This window comes from Nansenia antarctica (assembly GCF_963989245.1).
Source record: "Nansenia antarctica genome assembly, chromosome: 9".
Taxonomy (NCBI): Eukaryota; Metazoa; Chordata; class Actinopteri; order Argentiniformes; family Microstomatidae; genus Nansenia; species Nansenia antarctica.
This window is the reverse complement of record NC_137679.1, coordinates 32,241,616-32,266,482: the sequence shown is the minus strand read 5'-3', so window position 1 is coordinate 32,266,482 and position 24,867 is coordinate 32,241,616. Positions and strand designations below refer to the sequence as shown.

The window sequence follows — 24,867 nt, the reverse complement described above, 5'->3', positions numbered from 1 at the left end:
TGATAACCATCTTATCATCTTAGTTTAATGTCATTTCAATGCATTATAAAAATCGCTATTATGCCGCTATGAGTACACCGACCAACGCGACGCAGAAGTATAAATTGGGAGAGCCCTTGCGTAGGCTACGGCGTAGCCGCGCGTAAATTTGACGCAGAAGTATACATTGGGCTTTACTCAACGGCACTAGCAGTGGTGTTCCCAGGTGGGATTTGAACTCATGACCTTCCGATCACCAGTCCAACTCACTATTCACTCGGCCACCACTACCCCATTCTTACGATGACTGATGGATAGTTGATTCACTTACTTAGACAATTGTATTTCACTTTGGATAGAGGGGTCTGCTAAATGCCCAAAAATGTCAATGTAATGTAAATGGGTTTACAGAGATTCTCTGTCAATCTGTCGAGCCAACTGTTCATTTCACTCCTCTGTTTCACTCCTCTGTTTCATTCCTATGTGCTGTTGCTTTTCCATATTGTCAGTGTCTTTGAGCCCCGGAAAAGCGCTATATTAAATATAATGAATTATTATTATTATTATTATTAATGAATGAATGTGTATTTCCTCCTGATAGGGTCTAATGTTGTAGAGAGAGAGAGAGCAACCCCCTCTGCAAGGGTGTAAATATGTCACTTTTCTGTGAAATTCACAGTTTTTACCTCAATATAGGGCATACACGTGAATCTTGGAGATCTGCAAAAACATATTTGTGTGCATGTGTGTGTGTGTGTGGGGGGGGGGGGTCTACGTCTCGTCCAAGTCACATGATTCGCGAGCTAACATCCTGTCTGCTTAACTCCATTGCTGTTGAAATAACTTTTAGCTTCAGGCATCTAGGTACAATTCCAGACCAGCGTGGAGAACAGTCACGGTAAGGAACCTGTTTTTTCGAAGTAATTCTGCTGCCTCTTTGACCCCTGTTCCCCTCCCTGCTACTAGAACCACTACGGCGGTCTGGACGGGGGTCACTACACGGCCTACTGCAGGAACAACACCAAGCAGCGCTGGTACAAGTTTGACGACCACGAGGTGTCGGACATCTCCACCTCCTCCGTCAAGTCCTCAGCTGCCTACATCTTGTTCTACTCTACCCTGTGAGGCCCCCGGGGGGGCGCCAGGACGCCAGGTGATGACACGTTATACCCATGCAGCGCTGCTATGGGGCTACAGGCTACATACAGATGCTTTGTCACGGCAATGAGGACCTGATTGAAGAGGTTAGCAGGGCTGGAAGCGTGCGTGTGCGTGTGCGTGTGCGTGTGTGTGTGTGTGTGTGTGAGTGTGTGTTTACGTGTGTGAGCGAGAGAGAGAGAGACTGCCTGTGTGTGCGAGACTCTGTGTGTGTGTGTGTGTGTGTGTGTGTGTGTGTGAGAGAGAGAGTGATGGAGTGTGATCGTGTTCCAGCCTGCCTCAAAAAGAGAGAGACGCCAGCTCACTCTGAAACGCTTCAACTCCTAGAGGATTCTTTAGCCGTTATTAAAACACGCCGTCTACTCATATTATCGACCGTAGAGACACAAGTGAGTGTACCGTCAACACTCTACACACCAACACATACCAGACAAATCTTAAATTGCATAGTAGCTCTACAATACCAAGACTAACTAACAATACTTTTACCCTGACTTAAAAACACTTTCACGGTTGTACTGAAACCCTGTTTAACGACATTCTCATATGTCATTTCTCGGTTTCAGTCAGTATCGACAGGCTTCTCGCATAACAGACATTGAGCTTCCCTGTACTGTGAATATACTAGAGCAGAGGGTTAGGTAACCTATGGACATACCAACTGCTGATCTTGCACATTAAACATGTACATATTACTAAGAGAGAAGGGGGTGGGGTTGTTTATTTATAAAGTGACCAAATTATAATTTTTTCCCTAATGTGAAGCAGCTGTCATGCCATGGCTAACCGTTGTGATTAAGGAGTATTATTCACAGTCTTGATGTTTGTAGTGTGCTCTTGGAGATTAAATCAACCAGTTGTATGACTCCTTAATCCATTGGACTAATTAGAGAGCTCTTGTCTTATACATAATAACCACATTGTATGAAAATCTGCAACACGATGCACATCTTGAATATGCAACATTGTCTGAGTTGTTTGTTTAGCTCACGTTAGTTTGAGAGCGGTTGACCCCCGGTTGACCCCCTAAGAAATCAGTCAGTCCCTCTGACTCATGTAACCTGGACATTTGACTTCAAAATCAGACCCCTTCTGTGTAAACTACACCCCCCTGAGAAGTATTATTTTTTTTCAATTAAATTCAATAGGACACCGAGTACATGACTATAGCTTCAATACCAATGTGTAAGAAACATTTAAACACTATTATTGGTGAATTGTATCAGATTTGATTTCATGTCCTGGTTATTTTTGACCATTCTGTTCGTTAATGATTCTGTGTTTATACAAGAATGTTATAAGTAATTTTACCGGTAAAGCCTTACTTGTAGTTTTCTGACTGCTGGACTTCCCTAGATATTTGACACAGGGCTGGAAGTAACCTGAGTTTTAAGTCGGATGTCTGATTTCAGATTTTTACAAAACAAATCGTCTTGAAGTGAATTTGAGATTGTTGTGCTGTTAAGCACTGGGTTAATGCGCTATGGGGGGTGATGGTGATTAGCTAGTGACCTCAATCACCTACATCAAAGTGGTTTAACATCAATATGACCCTTAGAGCCGGGAGACTAATGCTAAATTCCAAATGGGCTCCAGCCACCGTTTTAGTTCTGAGAGAATTTGATAGGTTCTTAGCAATATGGCAAAAAATTCCACCTAGCCAATCAGAGGGCAAGGTAAAGCGATTGAAGCAATCGCCATGTTACTTATACCTATCCTGTCCTCTCAGATCTACGGCCACAACATGAGACCTAGAATGTCCCCGACCGGGAGTGAGCACCAATGAAGCCCTCAGTGGCACGATAAATATTAATATAAAGCGACAAAATACGAATAATATCTTCTGCCAGTTATTCCCTTGTCTAGCATGAGATGAATATGTATTCCTTTTCTTGTATATGTTGATTTAATTTCTATTTCAATGCTCTGAAATTCCTGATATCATAACACATGTATTAACCTCAAACTCATATAAGTAAACATTTATGTATTTATTAAAATGCTCCAAATAAACCTTATGAACTGGTGCCGTTTGGTGTTTGAGACCTCATTTCATTTAGATCCCAAGCTCCCTTTCCTAGCTCCCATCCCCGTGCTGCTCGGCAAGGCCTAATTGGTGTAAGCAATGACTCAGTGAATGGCTAATGGGGTGATCTTTATTTAGGAAGGACAAAACCACTAGAACATTCTAGAACATTCTCTGTGTCCGTCGAGACATACCAATGTGTCTGGTTTCTGTTTTCCGTCTTGGCACTTCATTGGTTTGTGTTATCGATTGTTTAGAGTGCCCACACAGTGCATCTGGTTACCCAGGTCTTAGTCAGTCTGATTGAAAGGGGAGGATACTACATATATATACCAGCAGACACACTGCAACCTCATCTCTACCCTGAGGTCATATCCCGGGGACCATGGGTCTGTGGAAGGGCTGGCGGCTGTAGAGCAGCATGTAGGCGTTGGGGGACTGGATGAGGTAATCCTGCACCTTGCTCACAACCGCATCGTCAAAGTGGTGCCAGCTACAGGACAGTGCGCTGTGGCACAGAGCAGTGAAGTGGCCCATGTCCAGGTTTCCTGTGTGGTTCTGAAGGGCAAAGAGATGTGGACATTACACCCTGTGCACATAACCATGTGTACGGTATACTGTAGCTTATGGTAATACATCAGTTGTATGAATCAAACCATCTTGAAGTGGTTCCCATAAGTGTGTGTGTGGGCGCTCACCACCACAGCATAGAGAGAGTAGCTTATGTGTTGTGCTGAGGGGTTGGACAGGAACGGAGTCAGGTCAAGATTCTCCAGTGGGAACAGAACATTTGTCCTCAGCTTCTTCTTATCGCTGCCAAAACTGCAATTTTAAAATCGAAAACCGAAAAGCCATAGAGGAGATTGGTGGTCAATGTCACATTCATGTTTACATTTGTCCTTTCCAGCATGGCTATGTATTGGCTGATACCTCTCCATCTCTACAGTTTCTCTACTGTAAAAAAATAAAGAAATAAACTAGCATTATGACTGCCAATGGCCCCTGGCCCGAGCATCATTACTTTTTCTTATGATGACTGATCAATAGATGATTCACTCACTTAGACAAATGTATCTGTTGAGTCGTTTTGGATAAAAGGCGTCTGCTAAATGCCAAAATAGTAAATGTAAATCTACTGTAGCTACCCACCGTTTGAGGTGAAGCACAAGGACCTCAGGGGGGTTGGCCAGACTGGTGAGGACGGTCGTGTCTCTCTGGACCCCACAGTCAGGACACAGCATCTGGTCTCCACGGGTCAGTGTGCTCTGCTGGAAGAACAAAGACAGGCAGTCCTACAGAGGAGAGGGAGGGAGAGAGAGAGACGGAAAGAAAGACAGACAGAGAGAAAGATAGAGAGAGAATGAGGGTGGGGGGGTGTTCAACCAAATCCGCACTGCATTATTCAATGAACAATGAACACAGGTTTGATTTTTTTTCCCCTCATATAATAATATATAATATAATAGCCACTAAGACTTGGGTAATGCTTAGAGTTTTCAGCATAAGACAGTGGGTGGAATGGCTTGTACTGTACTGGGTATACCTGTAGGGAGCACTTGAAGACGTCGGAGGGGATGGGCAGGGACAGCATGGTGAAGACCTGGTTATTGAGTGCCTGGTGGTCACAGTACATACAGAGAGTCACGTAGCTCAGCTGACCCTCAAACAGACTGGTGACGATGGTGGACTCCCCCGCCCCGCCGGGAGACTTCCTGCCATGGTGCGAGGAGGAGCGCGCCTGACGCCTCTCACCTTTCTGCAGGACAGAGAGTCTTATGTTATCAGAAAATCTGTGACAGGATTCCAACGTTGCCCGATTCCAAACAAACCACATGCTCAGCAATAAGCACACACATCTGGTCCGATTATATATTACTGAGGTTTGTTTACCTTTTTGAGGTCATCATGGAGGGCGTTGAGCAGGAAGAGCAGCAGCTCCTGTGCGTCCTGCTGGGAGTAGTTGTTGAACTGGGGGTGGAGGGAGCCCACCATGGACCTCACCTCCCCAGGGGTACAGCTGTAACTCTGGCCCCCCCACACCTCCTCAAGGAGACGCACAAACACCCCCGCCATCGCACTCTTACGCCTAGGAAGCACAAGGGAGGAGGGAAGAGGAGACGAACAGAAATCTATTTTGATAGGTTATCTTGTTAATGAATACACATGCACTTTTGAGTGCATATCTTTGAGACCAATCTTTTTAGTCATCATGTTTATACTAAACCAATCCTTTCCGATTTACGGAGTGGCAAATTTGGAGTTCCACACAAGGGACCTCCAGTGAGAGTGGGTCTTACTTACTTAGCCAGTTCGTTGCGTGTCTGCGGGCTGAGGAGGTGTTCCACTAGGGGCACTGTGGAGCAGAGACACTGCAGAGCAGCGTTCATGTAGCAAGAGTTCCCACAGTTAGCCAGACCGCACACTCCTGGCAGCCTGCCAACCAGCACCCGCTGCACCCCCCACCCAGAGCTGCCCGCCCCCTCCTCCATCGGGATCACCTGACCGCCGCTGTTATTGGCTGACCTGCATAACCAATGACAAAGCACAAAATAGAGGTTAGTAGACATACTGTATTATTGCACATTGCACATACCTCATTTGCCTCTTTTATACATATGTACATTACATACTGTACGCTACCTTAACTGTATATAGCTCATAATTGTATATACCTCTAAACCACCGTACTTGCCATACTGTACCTATCACTATCATTGTCATGTTTTTATATCATGTTTTTATATCATTATGTGCACTTCTGGTTAGACTTCTTGATTCTGGTTAGAATCAAGGACCCCAATTGAAATAAGCCAGTGGCTTTCTTGGGTTTTTATCCTGTTAGTTGACCTTGTATGTAATATGTACTTTCATGTACCTACTCCTGCAAATCTTCTAATAAAGTTTTCAATCAATCAATCAATCAATGCTAAACCGCATTTCATTGTCTGATGTACTCTGCAATGACAATAAAAAATAATCTAATCTAATACAGACAGGCAGAGACAGTCAGATAGACAGACAGACAGAAACAGACAAGTAGATAGATTTATCAGTATCTGATCTATTATCAGTATGTCCACAAACCATTGCTCTGTATTTGGTAAATGAGTCTGCTGAAATGATACAGTGAGTGGCCCTGACATTGCAGGCACAGCCACACAGCTCTCCATGGCCAGCTGAGAGCCCAGCACTCTGCTGAACTCCCTCAGGCTGACGTGACTGCCCTGGCCTGCCTCCTGACACTGGAGGGAATGGAGGACGAATGTGTTGATGCAGGCGAGGTGCACCATCACCCAGAATCCCGGGAGGAAGACGTCTGACGAGGCTCCTTTCCCGTCAGACTTCGATAAGAAGGCGGGTCCTGTCCAGCTCTGGAGGTGGGCCGTGAGCACGGCAGCTGAGTGGTCCTCCTCTGTGCTGTAGGACGGGGGAGAGGGAGACGACGAGCCCTCTCCCACCTCCATCACCTCCGTCTCTGACTTGTCTAGGAAATGGAGGTTCACTCCCAGATCGGAGAAGAGTTGGGTCAGCCCGCCGTCCACCCAAGCAGAGCTATCCAGCTGGACCAGGTGACCGCGGCAGAAGAAGGGCTTCAGGAGCTGCCCGAGTACCTGTTCAACCACCGAAGTCCTGGAGGTCCTTTGGAGCACCTCGGGGCAGTAGAAGTAGATGTTACACACAAACCCGGAACTGAGGTCACAGAGCAGGGCAAGGTTCAACGGGCAGGAAGGCTGTGAATGACCTCCGACGGAGATGGTGTACTTCTTCACGGCCAAGTGTTGGCCAGGTGTGTATAACACCTGAGAGCGCCTGGCCATGTTGGTCAGGAGGGCGGAGAGGACCTCCATTTTGTCTTCGTCCTTCAAACGAGACAGGAAGAGGAGCGAGATGTGGAAGCTGCTTCTCTTCAGCGCTCCCTGCCATCGGTCCAGGGACGGGACGAACACAGAGGCCGTGGCCGAATGCTGAGAGTGTTCTCCCGAGGAGAGGCCGTTCTGCAGAACGATGGCGATCCATGTGAGGAACTCTGAATACTTTTCCTCTGTCAGGTCCGCCCGCTCTCTGCTCTGACCGTGGGATGGACGACTGATCCCTGCTGCTTTGATGTTCCTGGCCTTCCTGCTCAGCTCCAAAACACCTCCGATGTCCAACAGCTCCAACAGAAGCTCCCTGGCTGTATAGTGGACCTGGGACGTGGGACCGGTTCTGGCCTGGTTGAAGGGTTTCACTTTCTTGGACCTGAAGAGTTTAGGGAGGCACAGGCTGTCCCTCTGAGCTGCTACGACCACTGCATCCACCAGGGGGCACTCCTCCGTCGTCCACTCACACTCAGTCACAGACACAGTCCTGGGCTTCATCTCATCTTGGTCTCACCTCAGTCTCACCGTCAGCTCTCTGCCTAGCGAGGAACCACCATTCAGAAAAGCTCTCTCAGCTATGTTTAATGGCTGGAAAATGTGCAAGTCTCAAGAGAAGCTTGAGGAGCTGTGTTGAGTGGGCCATTCCATGTGGGATAAATAATCTGATGGATAGCTCAGCGAGAGCCCTGTACTATGCAATGTGTTGATCACACACTGCAGTGTGTGCTGTGAGACGCTTTAAGGCGAAACACATTCTCAGACTGCAGCGGCACTTGGTATTGAGGAAAATCACCTGTGTGTTTGTGTGTGACTCTCTCTCTGTGAGAAAGCAGCCCGACAACAGTCTCTTAGCAACCTGTCAACATTGCCACCTTTAAAGACCACAGTATAGTCTCTGGTGTCTATAGGTGTTTTGTCTGCACTGTGTGAGAGTCCATGTTATGAAATTAATCTACTGAATTTGTCTACTGAAAACACTCACAAAAAGGACAGTTTTGTGGAGTATTGTACACGATAAAGTGAGTACACCTTGCTTGGATATTAAAAGCAATCCCTGACCTGTATCAGTCTTGATCAAACTCAACTCACCTCCTATCCTCATCCTCCATGTAGCTTAATGAATATGGGTAGGGAATGTTTCCCTGTGATCCAACTAAACTGGCCTTTATGACATCACATTCACAGGCCAATGCTTTCTCTGTCACAGGTATCTTGCCCAGGCTCTATGACATCACAGTAATCTCACGCGTTCAAAACGTTTCTTTTCTTTTCTTGAATGTAATGCCTGAACATCTCAATGTGAAAAATATGGAAAATAGATAGACAGAGAAACAGTGCAGCGATCATTTTAAAGAGGAGTGTAGCCCATCACAGCTGGTTTGGATCGAGCAGCCTCAGTGAATCGTGACCAGAGAGGTCGTGACAAGGCACAGTTTTCTGAAAACATGGAGGGAGGATGGGATTCCACTCTCCTTACAAAAAATGAAATCCACAGCTTTCTTTTATGGGGGTGGGTGGACCACAAAATTACCCAGAGGCCCCCTGCCAGCTGTTACATAAACCAAAATCTCATTTCAAGCCAAGTTATCCACAAGCCGAGAATATGTTAATCTTTAGATAACGAAGCTGTGCTTCTCTTCTATCCAGGCGCTGCTGATTTTTGTACTTTCTCCAATCTGAGAGGTATTGATTAGCTTTGGTGCTAATCTGTTTCTGCTTCAAATACGCTTGAGAACACAAGGCCATAGTGGTGGTGTTTATTGATGCAGAAACAGTCTAACGCCCACACTAGCTATTGATAGGCTACTGTCACAACGAGATGTATCAAGTGTGAATTGATTCAGGCTGTTCGTCTAACACACGCTGCCCACACAGTGCCTGGGACGCAATCGCTGTGTAATCATATCCCATGTCACTTAATGCACAAGGCTAAATGATACGTGTAAGTCTTTATTCTGTCATGTGACACCAACCCCATGCCTCCTCTGACAGGGCTATTCATTCTGTTGGTTTGTGAGTGTGTCTAGAATAGCAAAATCAATGGGATGAACGTGAGGTAGTCCAGCAGCCAGGTCCTCTTGGGCAGAAACTATCTTGCACACCGGTGGAAGGAAAACATATGGAAGGGAAGAAGACAGGAACGAAGAAAGGAAGGTAGGGAAAGTGGGTGGAAGAAATGTTCACTGTTGGAGGCAGTGCTCTCTGTGGTCTCAGTGTGGTGCTGTTCTCACAAACTGCCTCAGTAAAGTGGTGCTCATGAAACATGAAAACAGTATTATGTGTATAAATAATATGATTTAACCTTCATATCCTTCGACTGGAGGATTCATACAGTAGATGTCTGCCCCCCCCCCCCCCTACACACACACACACACACACACACACTTTACCACCCACGTGCATGCTGCGTCATGCCCTGGGTCTAAATCTGTGTGTGGGGGTGGTATGGTGGATGTGGCTATTCCTGGCAGGAACTCATTTAACTGGAGACAGGAGAGGTGTGCAGCGTCGTCCCTCCATCCTTCTCTCTTTTATATTCCCTTTTATCCCTCTCTTTGGGTTGTTCACCTCACATTAGGAGACTCTGCTCAGGCTCCTCTCTGCACCCACATTCAATTTGGCACCACTATTTGGCATTTACTTCCTGTTGATGTACCAGAGCAGAAGTTAATTGGCTAAAAATAATTCTGCCAGGCGGGTGGGTGGTGCCAGATGATACACTGTAGCCTGGTAATGGATCAGAGGGGGTTGGGGGTGCTGGAATGATGGGGGAGGTGGAGGTTGTGTGACAGGTTTATTTCCTGAATCAAACCAAATATAATATTTCATATGGTATTAAATCCTTGCCATCTGCATGTGGGAGTTAATTTACCCAAGGTGATGTCAGGAACTAACAACGCATAACTTAATATAGTAGGTCCTACCTCGATATTACACTCAAATGATCATACATTCATACCAAGCATATAGCAAGCATATATAGTAAAATACCACCAACTTGTCCACATGGTGTTAATCACTAATAGATCACAGATGGATCTATGTTAAGTCCAATATGAAGATGAATAATGGATGTCAGCAGTTACACAGTAGTCAGCAGTAACATTCTCTTACCCCAGTAGTCAGCAGTAATACACTCTCTTACCCCAGCTCTCAGGCCCCAGTAATACAGTCATTCAGTACACAGTCTTCTTGATTCATGAATAGCAAATATATTTTATTACATACATTTTTTTTACATTTACATTTATTACAAAATGAACAAAAAATTGTTCAGGGCATTTCAGAAATGTGAGGGAAAGTTGAGCTAACCCCCGGCAATGTGATCTGGATCCATAAGAAAGCTGCTAGACAAGTCCACACGCCAAGAGCTTGTCTGACAAGTCTACACACACACACACACACACACACACACTATTATTAATTATTATAGAACATTAGCTGTTCTTTCATTCTGAGCAAACTCAGAACTTTCTCTGTAATAGATGTTCTGTTCTTGAAACAGGATGTGTTAGCTTCTGAACTGTCACAAGGGTATAGAGACAAAGCATAGACACAATCTGATGAATATGAATGGTTACATAAAAATGTTCCACAGTCCTGTGGAAAAAATGCATTTCTAAATGGGGGTATGCAGTCCCCTGTGTGTCTAGTGGAAAAAAACACATTGCACCCTGCAACTGCAAGCATTCTCTGACAACTTATGCAGTTTAACTTATCATTCCTTTTCAATGATTGCCTAGCGGATGTTCGCCCAAGGAAGATGTGAGGGGCAGCGTGTTCCTCTCACACTGGCACTGTTGTGAGAGAGAGTTGACTGGGTACCAGAATGAGACTGTTGTACACGGCAGAATTGGTCGTTGCCTGAGAAAAGGGTCAGCTTTGTTTTGGAAACGGCAGTAATTGTTATGACTGTGTAAACTAAACATATGCAGGCTCTAGTGTTATTGGAGTGTGGAACCCAACCGAAATGGGGAAAAAAAGGGAACGATTTTACAGATTGGGGGCCAATCAGATAGATCGTTTTCCGCTTTCGTCCACTGAGACTAGTTTTCCATGTTCCATTCAGCCGACAGCCTGCATACATTACATTATCCAGTGGCTTTGGTAAAGCTTGCTTTGACGTGCTTCGCTGACCTCATACAACTCTGTCTGTCTGGATCTCCAGACACTAGTGGCGTATAAAAGAATAAAGTTGTTCAAAAGAACAACGTGGTTTAAAAAACAATAACGGATGTTATGATGTCAACAATACGCAATCGCGGTGCCCCTGAAATGAGTGTCTGTCTGTGTGTTTCAGGAGGAGAACAATACAAAACCAAAGACCTCAGACAGAAAAATTGCCCATCTCGTTCAGAAAGAACATGACGTCTTAGAGGCATTGTGTGAATATTGATTGGAAGCCGTAATGACCGGCTCTGTTATGAATAGAGATGAATACTCTCACCGTGAGTACTGAAAATGACTGTTTGATTCAGAGTGAGTCATGCTGATGCCGTGTGGGAGGCCAGGAGTATGTGCTTGATGAGGGAACAATGTACCTGTTCAGCTGTTCTCTCTGTACCGGAGTGGCTGTGACCATTCTGAAGGGCTCTGTAATCACAACGGCCTCATCTGAGAGGAGCACACAAGCACACTGTGGTAGCTAGCCCCAGACCATTGAGTGAGACACTCTTTGAATATCATCAGTTTTTTGGCCATAATATGAATATCAATGGGTAAGGGCTGTCCGTGTGGCGATGTACCAACCTGACAACATTATTGGCTATTAGAGATTGGGGGAGGTTGTTAAACAGAGTTCCTATGGTGTGACACGTGTTTGATACCATTCTTCATCCCATCCCATGCATAACAATGTGCCCATCCTCCGATTTCTACCTCCACCAGCCTCCCCTGGCATCTAGACAGGGTTGGTGTGTTCGCAGGCCATCGGAGCAACACCATGGACTCTCCTCGTTGATTGTGTTTTCCCAACTTTATATGCCCCCAGTAAAGACGTAGGTTGATAACCAGTTATATAAACATGGGTTGGAGCTCTGGGTTGGACTTAGGATCTCATCTGAAGTACATTGCAGGAAACTATGTGGAAATCCACACCATGTCCTTTGATATCAAAATCACAGATTGTTCAGAGGGCGTACCCTATATCTGATGAGCTGATCTAATGTTATCACCCGGTATGTTCTGTAATTCTGGCCCTTGGGTGATGTATCCAAAGTTCAGGTCCCAGAGAGTCTGTCTATTTATATGAGCACTCTGTGAATTATGGTGAGAGCCAGCGAATGCTGGACCATTTCCAGACTCTCCCAGATCCAATCAGCTGTACGGACACATAGACAGTGATAGTCACACTGGAGTGGTAGTCATGAGTTTCTTTGAGTTACAACTGTTTGTAAATGGGTGGTTTGTCCACCCAATGTGCAGAGAAATACACTGTATAATTTTATGCAAATAAGCTTGCACAAGCTATGAATATACATCATGCATTTGCTCCCTGGATCGAGGAAACCAGGAAATGTTTGACTCTGCAACTCGTTTACCTCTGAGAATTCAAAGTTTCCAACTCTGAGCTATCTCATAATTAGCCAATAGGGATCACTACGCAAAGTTCTACACTAAATCTGGGTGGGAAGCTCAGAGTTTCAGAGGAGCAATCATTAGTCCGTCCATATTCTCAGCACCTCTGTGTTTCCACTTCTGGCTGTGCTTCCTCTACCACATTGGTTTTTAATTGGCCTTCCTGGAAAGAGAGGTGCATTTATGACCTTGAATTAGCGAGCGATGTGTTAAGCTGCTGTCAGCTGACTATCCGAGAGCAGAGAGGCTTATCCTTTTGTTCCTGACTCTTATTTTAACCTGACAACACCTGACAGACCTGGACCTCTGGGGGACCTCTGAGAGAAAGGACAGACAGACAGACAGACAGACAAACTAGACAGACTAGACAGACAGACACACACACACACACACACACACACACACACACACAGACAGACAGAGATATAGGGGGGAGGCTGGGGAAGAGAGAAGGGGAGAGTTGTTGGGGGAAGGGTAGGGTAAGAGGGAAGAGGGAGATGGTGAGAGTGGTTGGGAGAAGCTGGGGAGGGCATAAGTAGAAAGGATGGGTAAGGATAGGGAAAAGATGAAGGGAGAGTGCTCTGGGGGAGGTTAGAGAAGGAGTAGAGAGAGGGAGAGTGGTTGGGAGAGGCTGGGGAAGGGATAAGGAGAGAGGGGTTGGGGGCGAGGGAAGGAGGGAAGGAGGGGAGAGGGAGAGAGTGATCAGGGGAGGCTGGGGAGTGGATAAAGAGAGAGGGGGATTGGGAAAAGATAAAAGGAGAATGCACTTTGGAGAAGGCTAGGGAAGGAGGAGGTCGGGGGAGAGGGGAGAATGCTGTGTGTGGGGGGGAGAGAGGGGGGTGCTCAGGCGGAGATAAAGAGGAGGCAGGCTGTGCATGTGGGAATGTGGTGTTGAAGACCAGGGAGGTGGGGGTGACACATTAGTCAGCCAGGTTGGTGTGTGGTTACTGTTGAGCTGTTGAGCTGCAGGAGGGCTGGTGGGAAAAGAGGGCTGAGGAGGGTTGATATGGGCTGGGAGGGGGTAGAGGGGGTGGCGAAGAGGGAGGGGGAGGGAGGTTCAAGGAGGATCCATTGGATAAGGCGGGTGAGCTGAGGGGGAGGACATAGGAGATTGGGGAGACTGCAGGCGATTGCTTAGTGTTGACTGTTGTAATGTGATGCCATGACACCGGTGAGAGGTGTGTGTGTGTGATCCGTGGACACGGATAACTGACACTTTGACCTAGATTCAGCCTAAAGTAATCGTCTCAGTTTGTCTTTTCGTGAGCTGTTTACACATTACACACCATGTACCTTTGCTTACAACTGAACTTGAACGTGGCGAGATGTCAGCGGGGTAGTGACCCTGAGTGGTGTTGTCAGGAGGGCCGAGGAGGAAACACATCACACTCAAGAGGCCGTAGATAACTAGGTACTGTACACAGGAAGAGAAAGCTATCCGATGCCAGGCTCCTTTAGGCTGTTGCTATTGTTTTACATTTTACATTTTAACACTTTTATCCAAAGCGACTTATAATGACAGATTACAGGGACAGTCTCCTTGGAGTAACTTAGGGCTAAGTGCCTTACTCAAGGGCACACTAGGGGTGGTGTTCCCAGGTGGGATTTGGTCTCTGATCACCTTCTAATCACCTTCTGATCACCAGTCCAACTCACTATCCACTAGGGTGACATGATTGGAGACTGTGTATGATTGGAGATGTCTGTTTCCTTTAACAGCCTTACGTGCTCTGGGTGGCACCACCACTACCCCACTATTGTGGTGAGCTGGCGTTAAAGTGACATGTACAAGTTGCTACACTACTGTGTTGAGTAGCCATGGCCTAAGCCCTAAAACTGATAACAGGGGGAGAGTGGGCCAAATGGACTAGGTTAAAAACACGGTGTGCAAGTGCAGTTCGAGTGTTCTACCCCAGTCCTGCCCGATCTCTCTCAGTCTGAGCACCATCCTCTCTATCTCTGCAGGTCGGTGTTGCTGTTGTCAGGCAGGCGAGGCTGGCTTCGTCCTGGGCAGACAGACAGAGAGAGAGCGACACTGGCCTGGTGTCAGGAATGCTGTTGCTGGACACTGCCAGCGACTGAGGCTCATCAACAACATCGCCATGCCTCTCTAACTAACACTCGCACCTACGCAGATCACCCATCACTGATTGCTGTCAGTCGCTCTGGTAAATGCCAAAGATTTGATGTAATATGCAGTCCGCTTACCTGACATGCACTCTCCATTATTGGATTAGTTCAACATATGTTTATCTCCCAAAACTGGCAGATTATATTTTAGCATCATCAGAACACATGATCCAGCGGTTCTAGGTCGCCCTGAGTGGATTATAAAGAGACTAGGTTGTGGTTGTGTGGTCCTGTTCACTCCACTGGACTTAAACAGGACAGACCTCGTAGAGCAAAGTGGGAAGGTGTGTTCCTAGCGCTGTACCAGCACACCTACACAGTTGTAGCCTCTCTTAGGCCGGGACTAACCTCACCCTCCTCAGCCCTGCTACGCCCTGGACTTACCTCGCCCTCCTCAGGCCAGGGCTAACCTCACCCTCCTCAGCCCTGGATTAACCTCACCCTCCTCAGGCCAGGGCTAACCATAGACATAGTAAGCTCTATGAAGTCCTCCTCAAGCCCCCTAGATATTATACCCACATCTATGCTTAAGGAAGTTTTTTGCGGTTTCCGGTTGGCGATGTAAGAGCAAAGACGTCGAAAACAGGTCTCCCGATTACATTGCAAATTGTACTACTAAAACAACATCAAACCTCTACAAAATTGTCACAGCTCATTATGAGTATCCTAGGCACTTTTTGAAGTCAAAATGAGCAACTCAAAATCGAATAAGAAACCCAGCGCACAGACCCCCGCGGCAACACGAGCTAACATTAGCATAGCAAGCAAACTGTCATCCATGGCTGCAGCCTCGGAGGATAGCAACGTTGCTAAAGGTAGCCTACCTGCTGCTGAAAACATCTCCATGGCGCAGCTGGTGGCCGAGCTGGCGAAGCAGAGAGCCGGACTGAAGGAAGATGTCTCTCAGCTGATCCAAGTATCCTTAAAGCCTCTTGAAACTGCTGTGGATGCCCTCCGGGACACGGTCGGCTCATTCCAAGCCCGCCTCATAGCAACAGAGACTATCGCCGGAGAGAACTTTGAACGACTGACCACGGCTGAAGCTACAATCAAAACTCTCCAGACCCAGAATCAAGTCTTGCTGGACCATGTAGACGACATCGAAAACAGGTCACGCAGATCCAACTTGAGGATAGTGAACATCCCGGAGGGCAGCGAGAACGGCAAGGACCCGGTTAAGTTAATCTCTGAGCTCCTGGTAGACTGCATGGGTCCTGATGTGTTTACTGAGCCGCCTGAGCTGGAGAGAGCCCACCGATCACTTGCCCCAAAACGGGACGGGAAACCAGCGAGACCGTTCATCGTGCGCTTTCTTCGCTTTCAGCAAAAAGAGGCAGCCCTGCGGTGATCCAGGAACCATGAGGTGCAGTTCCGGGGGTCCCCTCTGAGGTTTTACCCCGACTTAAGCTCTGCACTGGCGAGGAAACGCGCCGCCTACAACGGCGTGAAACAGGCACTCTACCAGAAGGGAGTACGGTTCCGTCTGATGCACCCCGCACGTCTGATGGTAACCTTCGAGTCACAAACTTTCACATTCGACTCACCTGAAGATGCCCAGGAGTTTTACAAACGTCGGGTAGCAAAGGAGTGACAAGATGACTCTGTCTGGAGGCATTCATATTGAGTGAAAAGACCCATGCAGGCGAGCATGGCGAGCGGGACTTCACACAGTCTTGCTATTACTGTCTGAAATGGGAACCCGCTTCCAGGTACATTACTCTTTTCCCTGCCTTTTTTTCTGCAATATACACGTTGGGATTCGTTTGGTTTAAACAAGTTTATCGTTGTCTCGAGTCATTCTAGCTGTACGTGTACATCAGCAGTGTAATAGCCCATGTTAATGTTCGCTTTTGGACTGACACTAACGAAACAACTAATGTATTACCCCAACCTGTAAATTTACATTTGTTAATGTGCTGGGTCATTTATTTTATTTTATGTAGTGGTATTATGGTTGTATAGTATATGGCAGTGTTTTTCAACCTTTTTTGTGCCACGGCACATTTCTTACCTTGAAAAAATCCCACGGCACACCGCCATCCCAAATGTTACAAAATGATACATAGTAGCCTATCATATACGTAACATTATATGAACTTGTCGTTATACTCACTCAGTGCGAAGCCTGGCCCTGTATGTTGGCCATGTATGCGAGCCTTGCGCACAATTTGTCACTTGCAAGCAGCTTTGCGTCATCACACTTCTCATCAGTTAAAACGGTGTTCAGCTCCTCCCGTGACTCAAACACGCGGGCGGCACTTTTCCGCGGGACAATCATCGGCGTATGGAGCAATAACGTATTATGCTGGGCTCCCGTCTCTTCACATAATGCTGCATATAAGCGGCTTTTCAGAGGTCTTGTTTTTACAAAGTTTACCATACGAACAACAGCATTCAACACATCAGATATCTCCATCAGTGCAGACACTTACGCAGCTGTCCCACTGAAGTCCTCCTTGTTCGACATACTCTGATGTGATCTGAAATATTTCCTCCCCTGTTGTTTTTTTATGCAATGTCTTGCAAAAAAGAAATGTTCTGTGATTGTGTCTCCATCCACAAAGCGTGCATTGGCCAAGAGTTGAGCCAAGACTCAAGTTGCAAAGCAAACTGCCCACTGCCACGTATTTTCTCCAAAACAAAATTGTGATGTCTGCAGACATGTCAGCAATGCGTCTGGCAATCGTCTTAATGAATGAACGAAACAATGTAGGTTATTTTTATCATCTTGGGGTATGGGCATACAATCGTTAGGTTTTTCAGTCACATATTCACACACCCTCCTGTCAATCACCTGGAAGAGGCCGCTTTGCGGACGGCGATACGCTTTTCTCTGACTGTTACCATTCTTATGCCGATCTTTTTGGGCTCGTCAACTTCTAACATTACACTCTGTAATATCATATTTATTGGCTCCTCGACAGTTGTTTGATGCCTCTGCTTCATTGATTCATTCATCCATTGTCTTAACATTGGCATCGTAACTCCTCCTCTGTTGTTTGTTAACTTGACCAACCACTTGAGACACTTTTTTCGAGCTGGTCCGAGTGTGTCTCCGCGGGTGTGTGTGTGAGTGTGTCTCTGCGGTGTCTCTCCGCGGGTGTGTGTGAGTGTGTCTCCGCGGGTGTGTGTGAGTGTGTCTCCACATACGTTGTTGTGAATTAATATTGACGTGTAAAAGTCTAGGGTGCGAATATAAGACGCAACTTTTTCAGACTTTTTTCCAGGGGAAAAACCCCGTTTTATATTCGGGTCAATACGGTAAGTGGAATTTGATAATTTCCCACGGCACATCTGATGATCTCTCACGGCACACTAGTGTGCCGGGGCGGGCACAGTGGTTGGGAACCACTGGTATATGGTAGGCTATATTGTATTGTAGTAATTATATTATTGCTATGTTTAATATTGCCTATATATACAGATCTGTTTCTATTATTTTATTCGTTTTCCCTCTTTCGACATCTTTACTATATGTTTTTGTAGTGATGTTACTACCTATACAAATTGATCGGGAGTTCCTCGAGTGAAAATAGGGTTAATGGGAATAGGCCTACACTCGCGGAAGACTAACGAAGATATGGTGAGCCTGCAGTTTGCCTCAATTGGGGACGCAAACATAGGCAATGTTTATGTTATTTTTTTCTATGTTGTATTGTTATCTAGGGTAATCTGGGATTTTGTTTGGGTTAATAGGGTATTGGGTGTGTGCATCCCTGGTCATTTTTGCAGTTTTAATTGTTTGTTTTCAACATTTTACTATACATTTATAAGTGGAGGTACCTTTTTACTTGCTATACGTGTTTTTTCCAGTAAGTGCTGGGCTGTGATATGGCAGAACATATATTTCTTTATACGTATTACCAACAAATTTCATATATTATGAACAGGACACAGAATAATAGTCAGACTGCAGGGGGGGCGAATACAATATTTATTTCATGGAATTTTAAAGGTTTGAATGGACCTGTTAAACACACCAGAATATTTGCACATCTTAAACTTTTAAAGTGGGAAATTGCTTTATTACAAGAAATACATTTGATGGTTAGAGATCATAGTAGACTTAAAAAATCAGGGGTTGGCCAAATCTTTCATTCAGACTTTAATTCTAGATCACGTGGCACAGCAATCATAATCCACAAGAAAACACTATTCAACGCCACTGATATTATATCTGACCCACACGTCCGTTTTATCATTGTCTCAGGGTCCCTCTACCATAAACCTGTAGTTTTGGTCAATGTGTATGCACCCAATTGGGACGACGAGAAATTCATGGAAAAGGTCATTTCATCTATACCTGACCTAAACTCACGCTGCCTTATTTTTGGTGGCGATCTAAACTGCATGATTAATCCTTCCTTAGACCGTTCCAACCCAAAATCAAAGAAACCCTCCAAGATGGCTAAAATGTTGTCAGCGTTCATGGACCAAATTGGATGTGTCGATCCATGGCGCTTCCAATTCCCTCATGATAAAAAATGCTCTTTTTTTTCACACCATTCGTATAGCAGAATTGATTACTTCTTTATAGACAGAACATTATTTCCCTTTGTCAAAAACGTAGAATATTCAACCATAATTGAATCTGACCATGCCCCAGTACTATTGGATCTGTCCTTCCCACTTAACTACTCTGACCACGCTCCATGGAGACTTGATACCACACTACTAACAGATAAAGAATTCTGCCAAATGATTTCAACTGCCATAGAAAATTTCTTGGAAACCAATAGGGACGACACTGTTTCTCCCTCCCTGCTCTGGCAGACCCTCAAAGTAGTAATAAGGGGGGACATTATTGCATACACATCTAGGTTGAACAAAGCTAGGAGGCAAGAACAGGAGCAACTTCTCAACTCAATGATTGACATAGATCATCAATACTCTGCCTCTCCCACCCCGGAGCTTTACAAAAATAAGCTGAATCTCAAAGCCAAATACGAGTTATTAACATCCGATAAGACAGAACGTATGTTGCTGAAATCACGAGGCTTTGTTTATGAGCATGGGGAAAAGGCTGGTAGAATGTTAGCGCATCAATTAAAATGTAAATCCTCTGACCAACAGATTCCACAAATTAAAAGAGAAAATGGGGAGCTTACAACTGACCCCCTCGAAATCAATGAGACTTTTAGGGCATTTTATTCCAAATTGTACACTTCTGAGGCACCCAATGATGATACCAATATGCAACATTTCTTCACAAATTTAAATGCCCCTGTTATCAACCCTGTTCATAAAGCAGAACTATAACTACCCTTCCAAGACACCAACATTTATAATGCAATCACAGCTATGCAAAGTAGTAAAGCCCCGGGCCCTGATGGATACCCCATTGAATTCTACAAAAAAATCTCAACCAAATTAACTCCCCTCATCTTAGAAATGTTCAATGACTCAATGGATAATGGGGCCCTGCCACAGACACTAACAGAGGCATTCATAACCCTTTTACCGAAACCAGGGAAAGACAGAACAGAGTGTGGTTCACATCGCCCCATCTTGCTGCTCAACAGCGATGTCAAGATATTAGCTAAAGCACTCGCCCGGCGTCTAGAGTCCGTCACAGACGAGGTGATCTCCCCTGATCAAACTGGCTTCATGTTGGGCCGCCACTCATTCTCTAACATCCGAAACCTTCTAAATGTCATACATTCTCCTACGTCCGAGGAGGTACCTGAGGTGGTTATCTCCCTGGATGCGGAGAAGGCTTTTGACAGAGTGGAGTGGGCGTACTTATTTGAATGTCTGAAAGCTTTTGGCTTTGGACCCACTTTTATTGCATGGATCAGACTACTATACTCATCTCCTAAGGCATCGGTAGTTACGAACGGGAAACGCTCCACATTTTTCTCATTGTCGAGAGGGACACGCCAGGGGTGCCCGCTGAGCCCACTCCTATTCTCATTCGCCATCGAACCTCTGTCTATCATGTTAAAATCTTCTCCAATAATAAATGGAATTTCTAGATGGGGGAAGGAACACAAGGTGGCGCTATATGCCGACGACTTACTGTTGTATGTATCTGACCCGGTGCAATGCATTTCCCATATAGTTCAGATGCTGCATAGATTTGGTAGCTTTTCGGGATACAAGATCAACCTCACTAATATATCACTCCATAGATAAGTCCATATCATCTTTCATTTGGGGGGGTAAAGTCCCTAGAATACAGAAAATACTTCTACAGCGACATCGGTCCCATGGGCGGACTGGGCCTACCAAATTTGCTTTATTATCACTGGGCTGCCAATATTCAGAAAATCATATACTGGGTCCATTCACCACAGCCGTCTTGGTGCGAAATAGAAAATGAGTCATGTCTTTCAACATCCCTCTCCGCCTTGATTACCTCCAAACTCCCTCTATCTGCCCCACACTACACCTCTAACCCTGTTGTTGTTAATACTGTATTAAATACATTACGAATATGGTCACAATTTCGACGCCACTTTGGTTTAAAAGATTTCTCCAACCTAGCCCCTATCTGCAATAACCACCTTTTTGTCCCCGCCAGAATAGACAATGCTTTCGCCTTATGGAAAAGACTGTCTCTCCAAATTTAAAGATCTCTATACTGAGGGCGTCTTCTCGACCTTTAATCACCTCTCTCAAAAATTCAACCTTCCCCGCTCAAGTTATCTTCGATACCTCCAGGTCCGACATTTCATTAAAAATTTGGATCCAAACTTCCCAAATGCACCACAACCTTCTGCTATAGATGATATCCTCCAAATTCCTCCCAATCTAAAAGGCCTAATTTCAAGTATTTATTCTAGCATATCATCCCTCGGAGACACTTCCCTCCACAAAATTAAAGAGAAATGGCAGGAGAAGCTAGGGGACGTAATACCCGATGACTCCTGGACTGAGGCTCTGACGAGAGTTAACGGGAGCACATCATGTGCTAGACTAGGCGTAATCCAATTTAAGGTCCTGCATCGAATTCACCTTTCCAAATCTAGGCTAGCCAGAATCTATCCTAACGTAGATGAGAATTGTAGTCATAACGCTCCGGCAACGCTAACACACATGTTTTGGTCATGTCCCTTATTATTTGATTATTGGTCAGCAGTTTTCAGGACCCTCTCACAGGCACTAGATCTGAACCTGCAACCTAACGCCTACTCAGCTATCTTTGGCATAGCGCCAACTGACCAACAGATTATTAACATTGTGGCATTTGCCACTCTACTTGCTCGTAGGAGGATTTTGCTTTGTTGGAAATCCCCCAAACCACCGAATTCCTCCTTATCACCACTGTTATTATTATTATTATTATTATTATTATTTATTTATATCCTTCATCCTGGGATGCACCACTTGGGATTTTGTGGGGTGGGGGGGGGGGGGGGGGGCGAATGTTCAGTCCTGGTCCTACTAGATCTCAGTGCAGCTTTCGACACAATAGACCATGGAATCCTGTTAGATAGACTTAGGGAGTGGGTAGGCATCTCGGGGAGCGCCTTAAATTGGTTCGCCTCCTACCTTAAAGAGAGAAGTTTCTCTGTGGCTGTCGGTCCTTTCAAATCTGACCCCACACCCCTTCCGTGATGTGCCACAGGGATCTGTGCTAGCGCCAATCCTCTTTGCACTATACATGCTCCCCTTAGGCCTCCTCATCAGCAAGTTCAGGGGTATCTCTTATCACTGCTACGCAGATGACATCCAACTTTATTTCTCCTTGTGTCAGAGCTGTGTATTCATGTATGTTTTGTTGTCTGCATTCGTAGGTTTTACAATCTGTTAAATTTTCACTAAAAATACGAAAAACGAATTGAATGGTATCCGACTATCCGTGTCCTTCAGTCCAGCCTTTCGGTCGGCGTCAGTAGACCGAACAGTGTCTGTCCACCATTGAGAACTGAATGGGCAGCAACTTTCTCCAACTCAATGTAGCCAAAATAGAAGTGTTGACTGTAGCTGCTGAAAACACTGCTTTTAGAGTAGCCACGCACTTAGGGTCCCTTAAAGACAATGTTCGCCCCGATCTAAGAAACCTGGGTGTTATTTTTGACCAGTCTAAATAGACTGGTCAAAAAGACCCGTATCTGTTTCTTTCACCTCAGAAATATTGCAAAGCCATTGTATCTCATGCTGAATTAGAAATGTCTGTACATGCCTTTATTTCATACCGACTACTGTAACTCACTGTTTACCTGTCTCAACAAAGCATCTGTGGCTCAACTTCAGCAGGTCCAGAACGCGGCTGCCAGGCTGCTCACCAGGTCAAAGAAATCATGCCACATCACCCCCATCCTAGCATCTCTGCACTGGCTCCCGGTGCAACTCAGAATCCAGTTCAAAGTGCTGGTGTTCGCCTTCAGAGCCCTCCATGACCTACATCTCCGATCTCATCCACCCCTACTCATCCAGCCCGTCACTGAGGTCATCCGACCAGGAGCTCCTGGTCGTACCCAGGACCAGACTAAGAACTCAAGGGGACAGCGTTTGAGGTGACAGCCCCAAGTCTCTGGAATGCCCTCCCCCCTGACCTGAGAGCCACTCCCTCAGAACTTGTTTTTAAACGCCAACTAAAGACTCACCTGTTTAGGCAGGCCGGTAGTCACTGATAGCCATCTTATGTTCCTGTTTATGTTGCCCCTTTGGTTTTTTGTGTTTTTTTAATCTCTTTTGATGATTTGTTTGCGCTTTTCTTTTCACCCATTTTATATGTTATTTATGATGGAAATACCCTGTGCATTCGTGCTGTGAAGGGCGCTATAGAAATAAAGTTTTACTTACCCTCCTCAGCCCTGCTTAGGCCAGGGCTAACCTCACCCTCCTCAGCCCTGCTTAGGATGGGGCTAACCTCACCCTCTTCAGCCTATGGTTGTTCAGGCTAGGCTGCTACATTTAGCTGGTGATTCAGTGCCTGTGTGTTCCTCTGCAGTGTAATCTAGCCCCTCTACCGGGACAGTACTGAGGAGGGAGGACTGCAGTCAGCACATTCATCCAGGAGAGAGTGGAGTGGGGAGAGCGTGATCATCTTATGGCTGCTGAGTTAAGTATAAAACCGTAGTGACAACAACCCTGGAAACACAGCAGTGATGTCTGCAGTATGGTACAGCACCATACTTCACTCTACTTCAAAACCAAGACAAAATACAAAACAATGACTTCCTTCCTTTTCTCTAGTAAGTCTTACTTGTGGTGTATAGTTGTTTCACTTACTTTAGGTGGGTGTACTTATTGTAATTCTCTCTGGATTAATGAGATTTTCTCTGCATTGATTAGAACATGGGATTGGTCTGTTTCTTACATTTTATTGAAACAATTTTTAAGTACAACATCGTGGCTCAATAAATAAAGACCCAACAGTCAAAATTCTTCGCTGGCAATTTTTTATTGAGATTCTGTAGAACAGGGGAACCGATGATTACAAAAAATGTAGAGCCAGCATTTAAAGGCAAAAACAATTGTCCATAAATGTTCTACATGCTACACCTTTAACCTAATTTATCATGCTTGCTTGGAAAAAAAAAGGTATATATAAATTCATAATAAAAACATACAATTAAAATAAAATTAATGACGTACAGTATACTTCACCATTAACTTTGTTTTAATGTACCTTCTGTTGCTTCCATGCACACGATTCTAACATTACATTTAGATTTAAAAAAAATTAAGACTTTGTAGGCGCTTCTTTAATCCATAAAGCAGTTTTTCCTCTCAAAAGAAAGAATGCACCTATAAATAAAAAAGAAAAATGAACGAAATAAAGTGATTTCCTTAAGGACACAAATGATGGAAAATGGAAAGCTCCTTAACTTCTTTACAACTTAGAAACGAATGAATTTGCATCCTACCAACACACACACACACCCACCATAGTGCTGAAATGAAAATGGAAGTACGTCCAATGCCTCGGTCTCCAACAATCAGTCTCAACACATTTTGATAAAATAAATATCGCACATTTGCTAGAAATAAATAATGATGATTGAATACACTTCACTATGGCAAATGCAAAAAAAAAGAGAAGTCCAACCGATGAAAAGGTCACTATGTCACTGCATGGTAGGAGGATGGTCGTGTGTGTAAAGCACTAGTGCGGCTTCGAGTATCACTCGCGGCTGTTACCTTGAGGTAGATAACACATTTACAAAGGTCTACATTTAATGGTTG

At 45.2% G+C, this 24,867-nt stretch overlaps 1 protein-coding gene across 2 annotated transcripts in view; it reads left to right on the top strand.

Moving 5' to 3' along the window:
* The window catches only part of usp8 (ubiquitin specific peptidase 8), a 38,317-nt gene extending 15,341 nt beyond the window's left edge, over positions 1 to 22,976 (top strand). The window contains exons 19-20 of one of the 2 annotated variants that reach the window (XM_080538879.1): positions 946 to 1,132; positions 22,933 to 22,976. In XM_080538879.1, the coding sequence (XP_080395005.1) occupies positions 946 to 1,104 (159 nt within the window). In that variant the 3' untranslated portion in view covers positions 1,105 to 1,132; positions 22,933 to 22,976. Of the gene's footprint in view, positions 1 to 945; positions 3,151 to 22,932 lie in introns of those variants that run through there. The other variant, XM_080538878.1, reaches the window with a different exon arrangement.
* Positions 22,977 to 24,867: the final 1,891 nt, after the last annotated feature.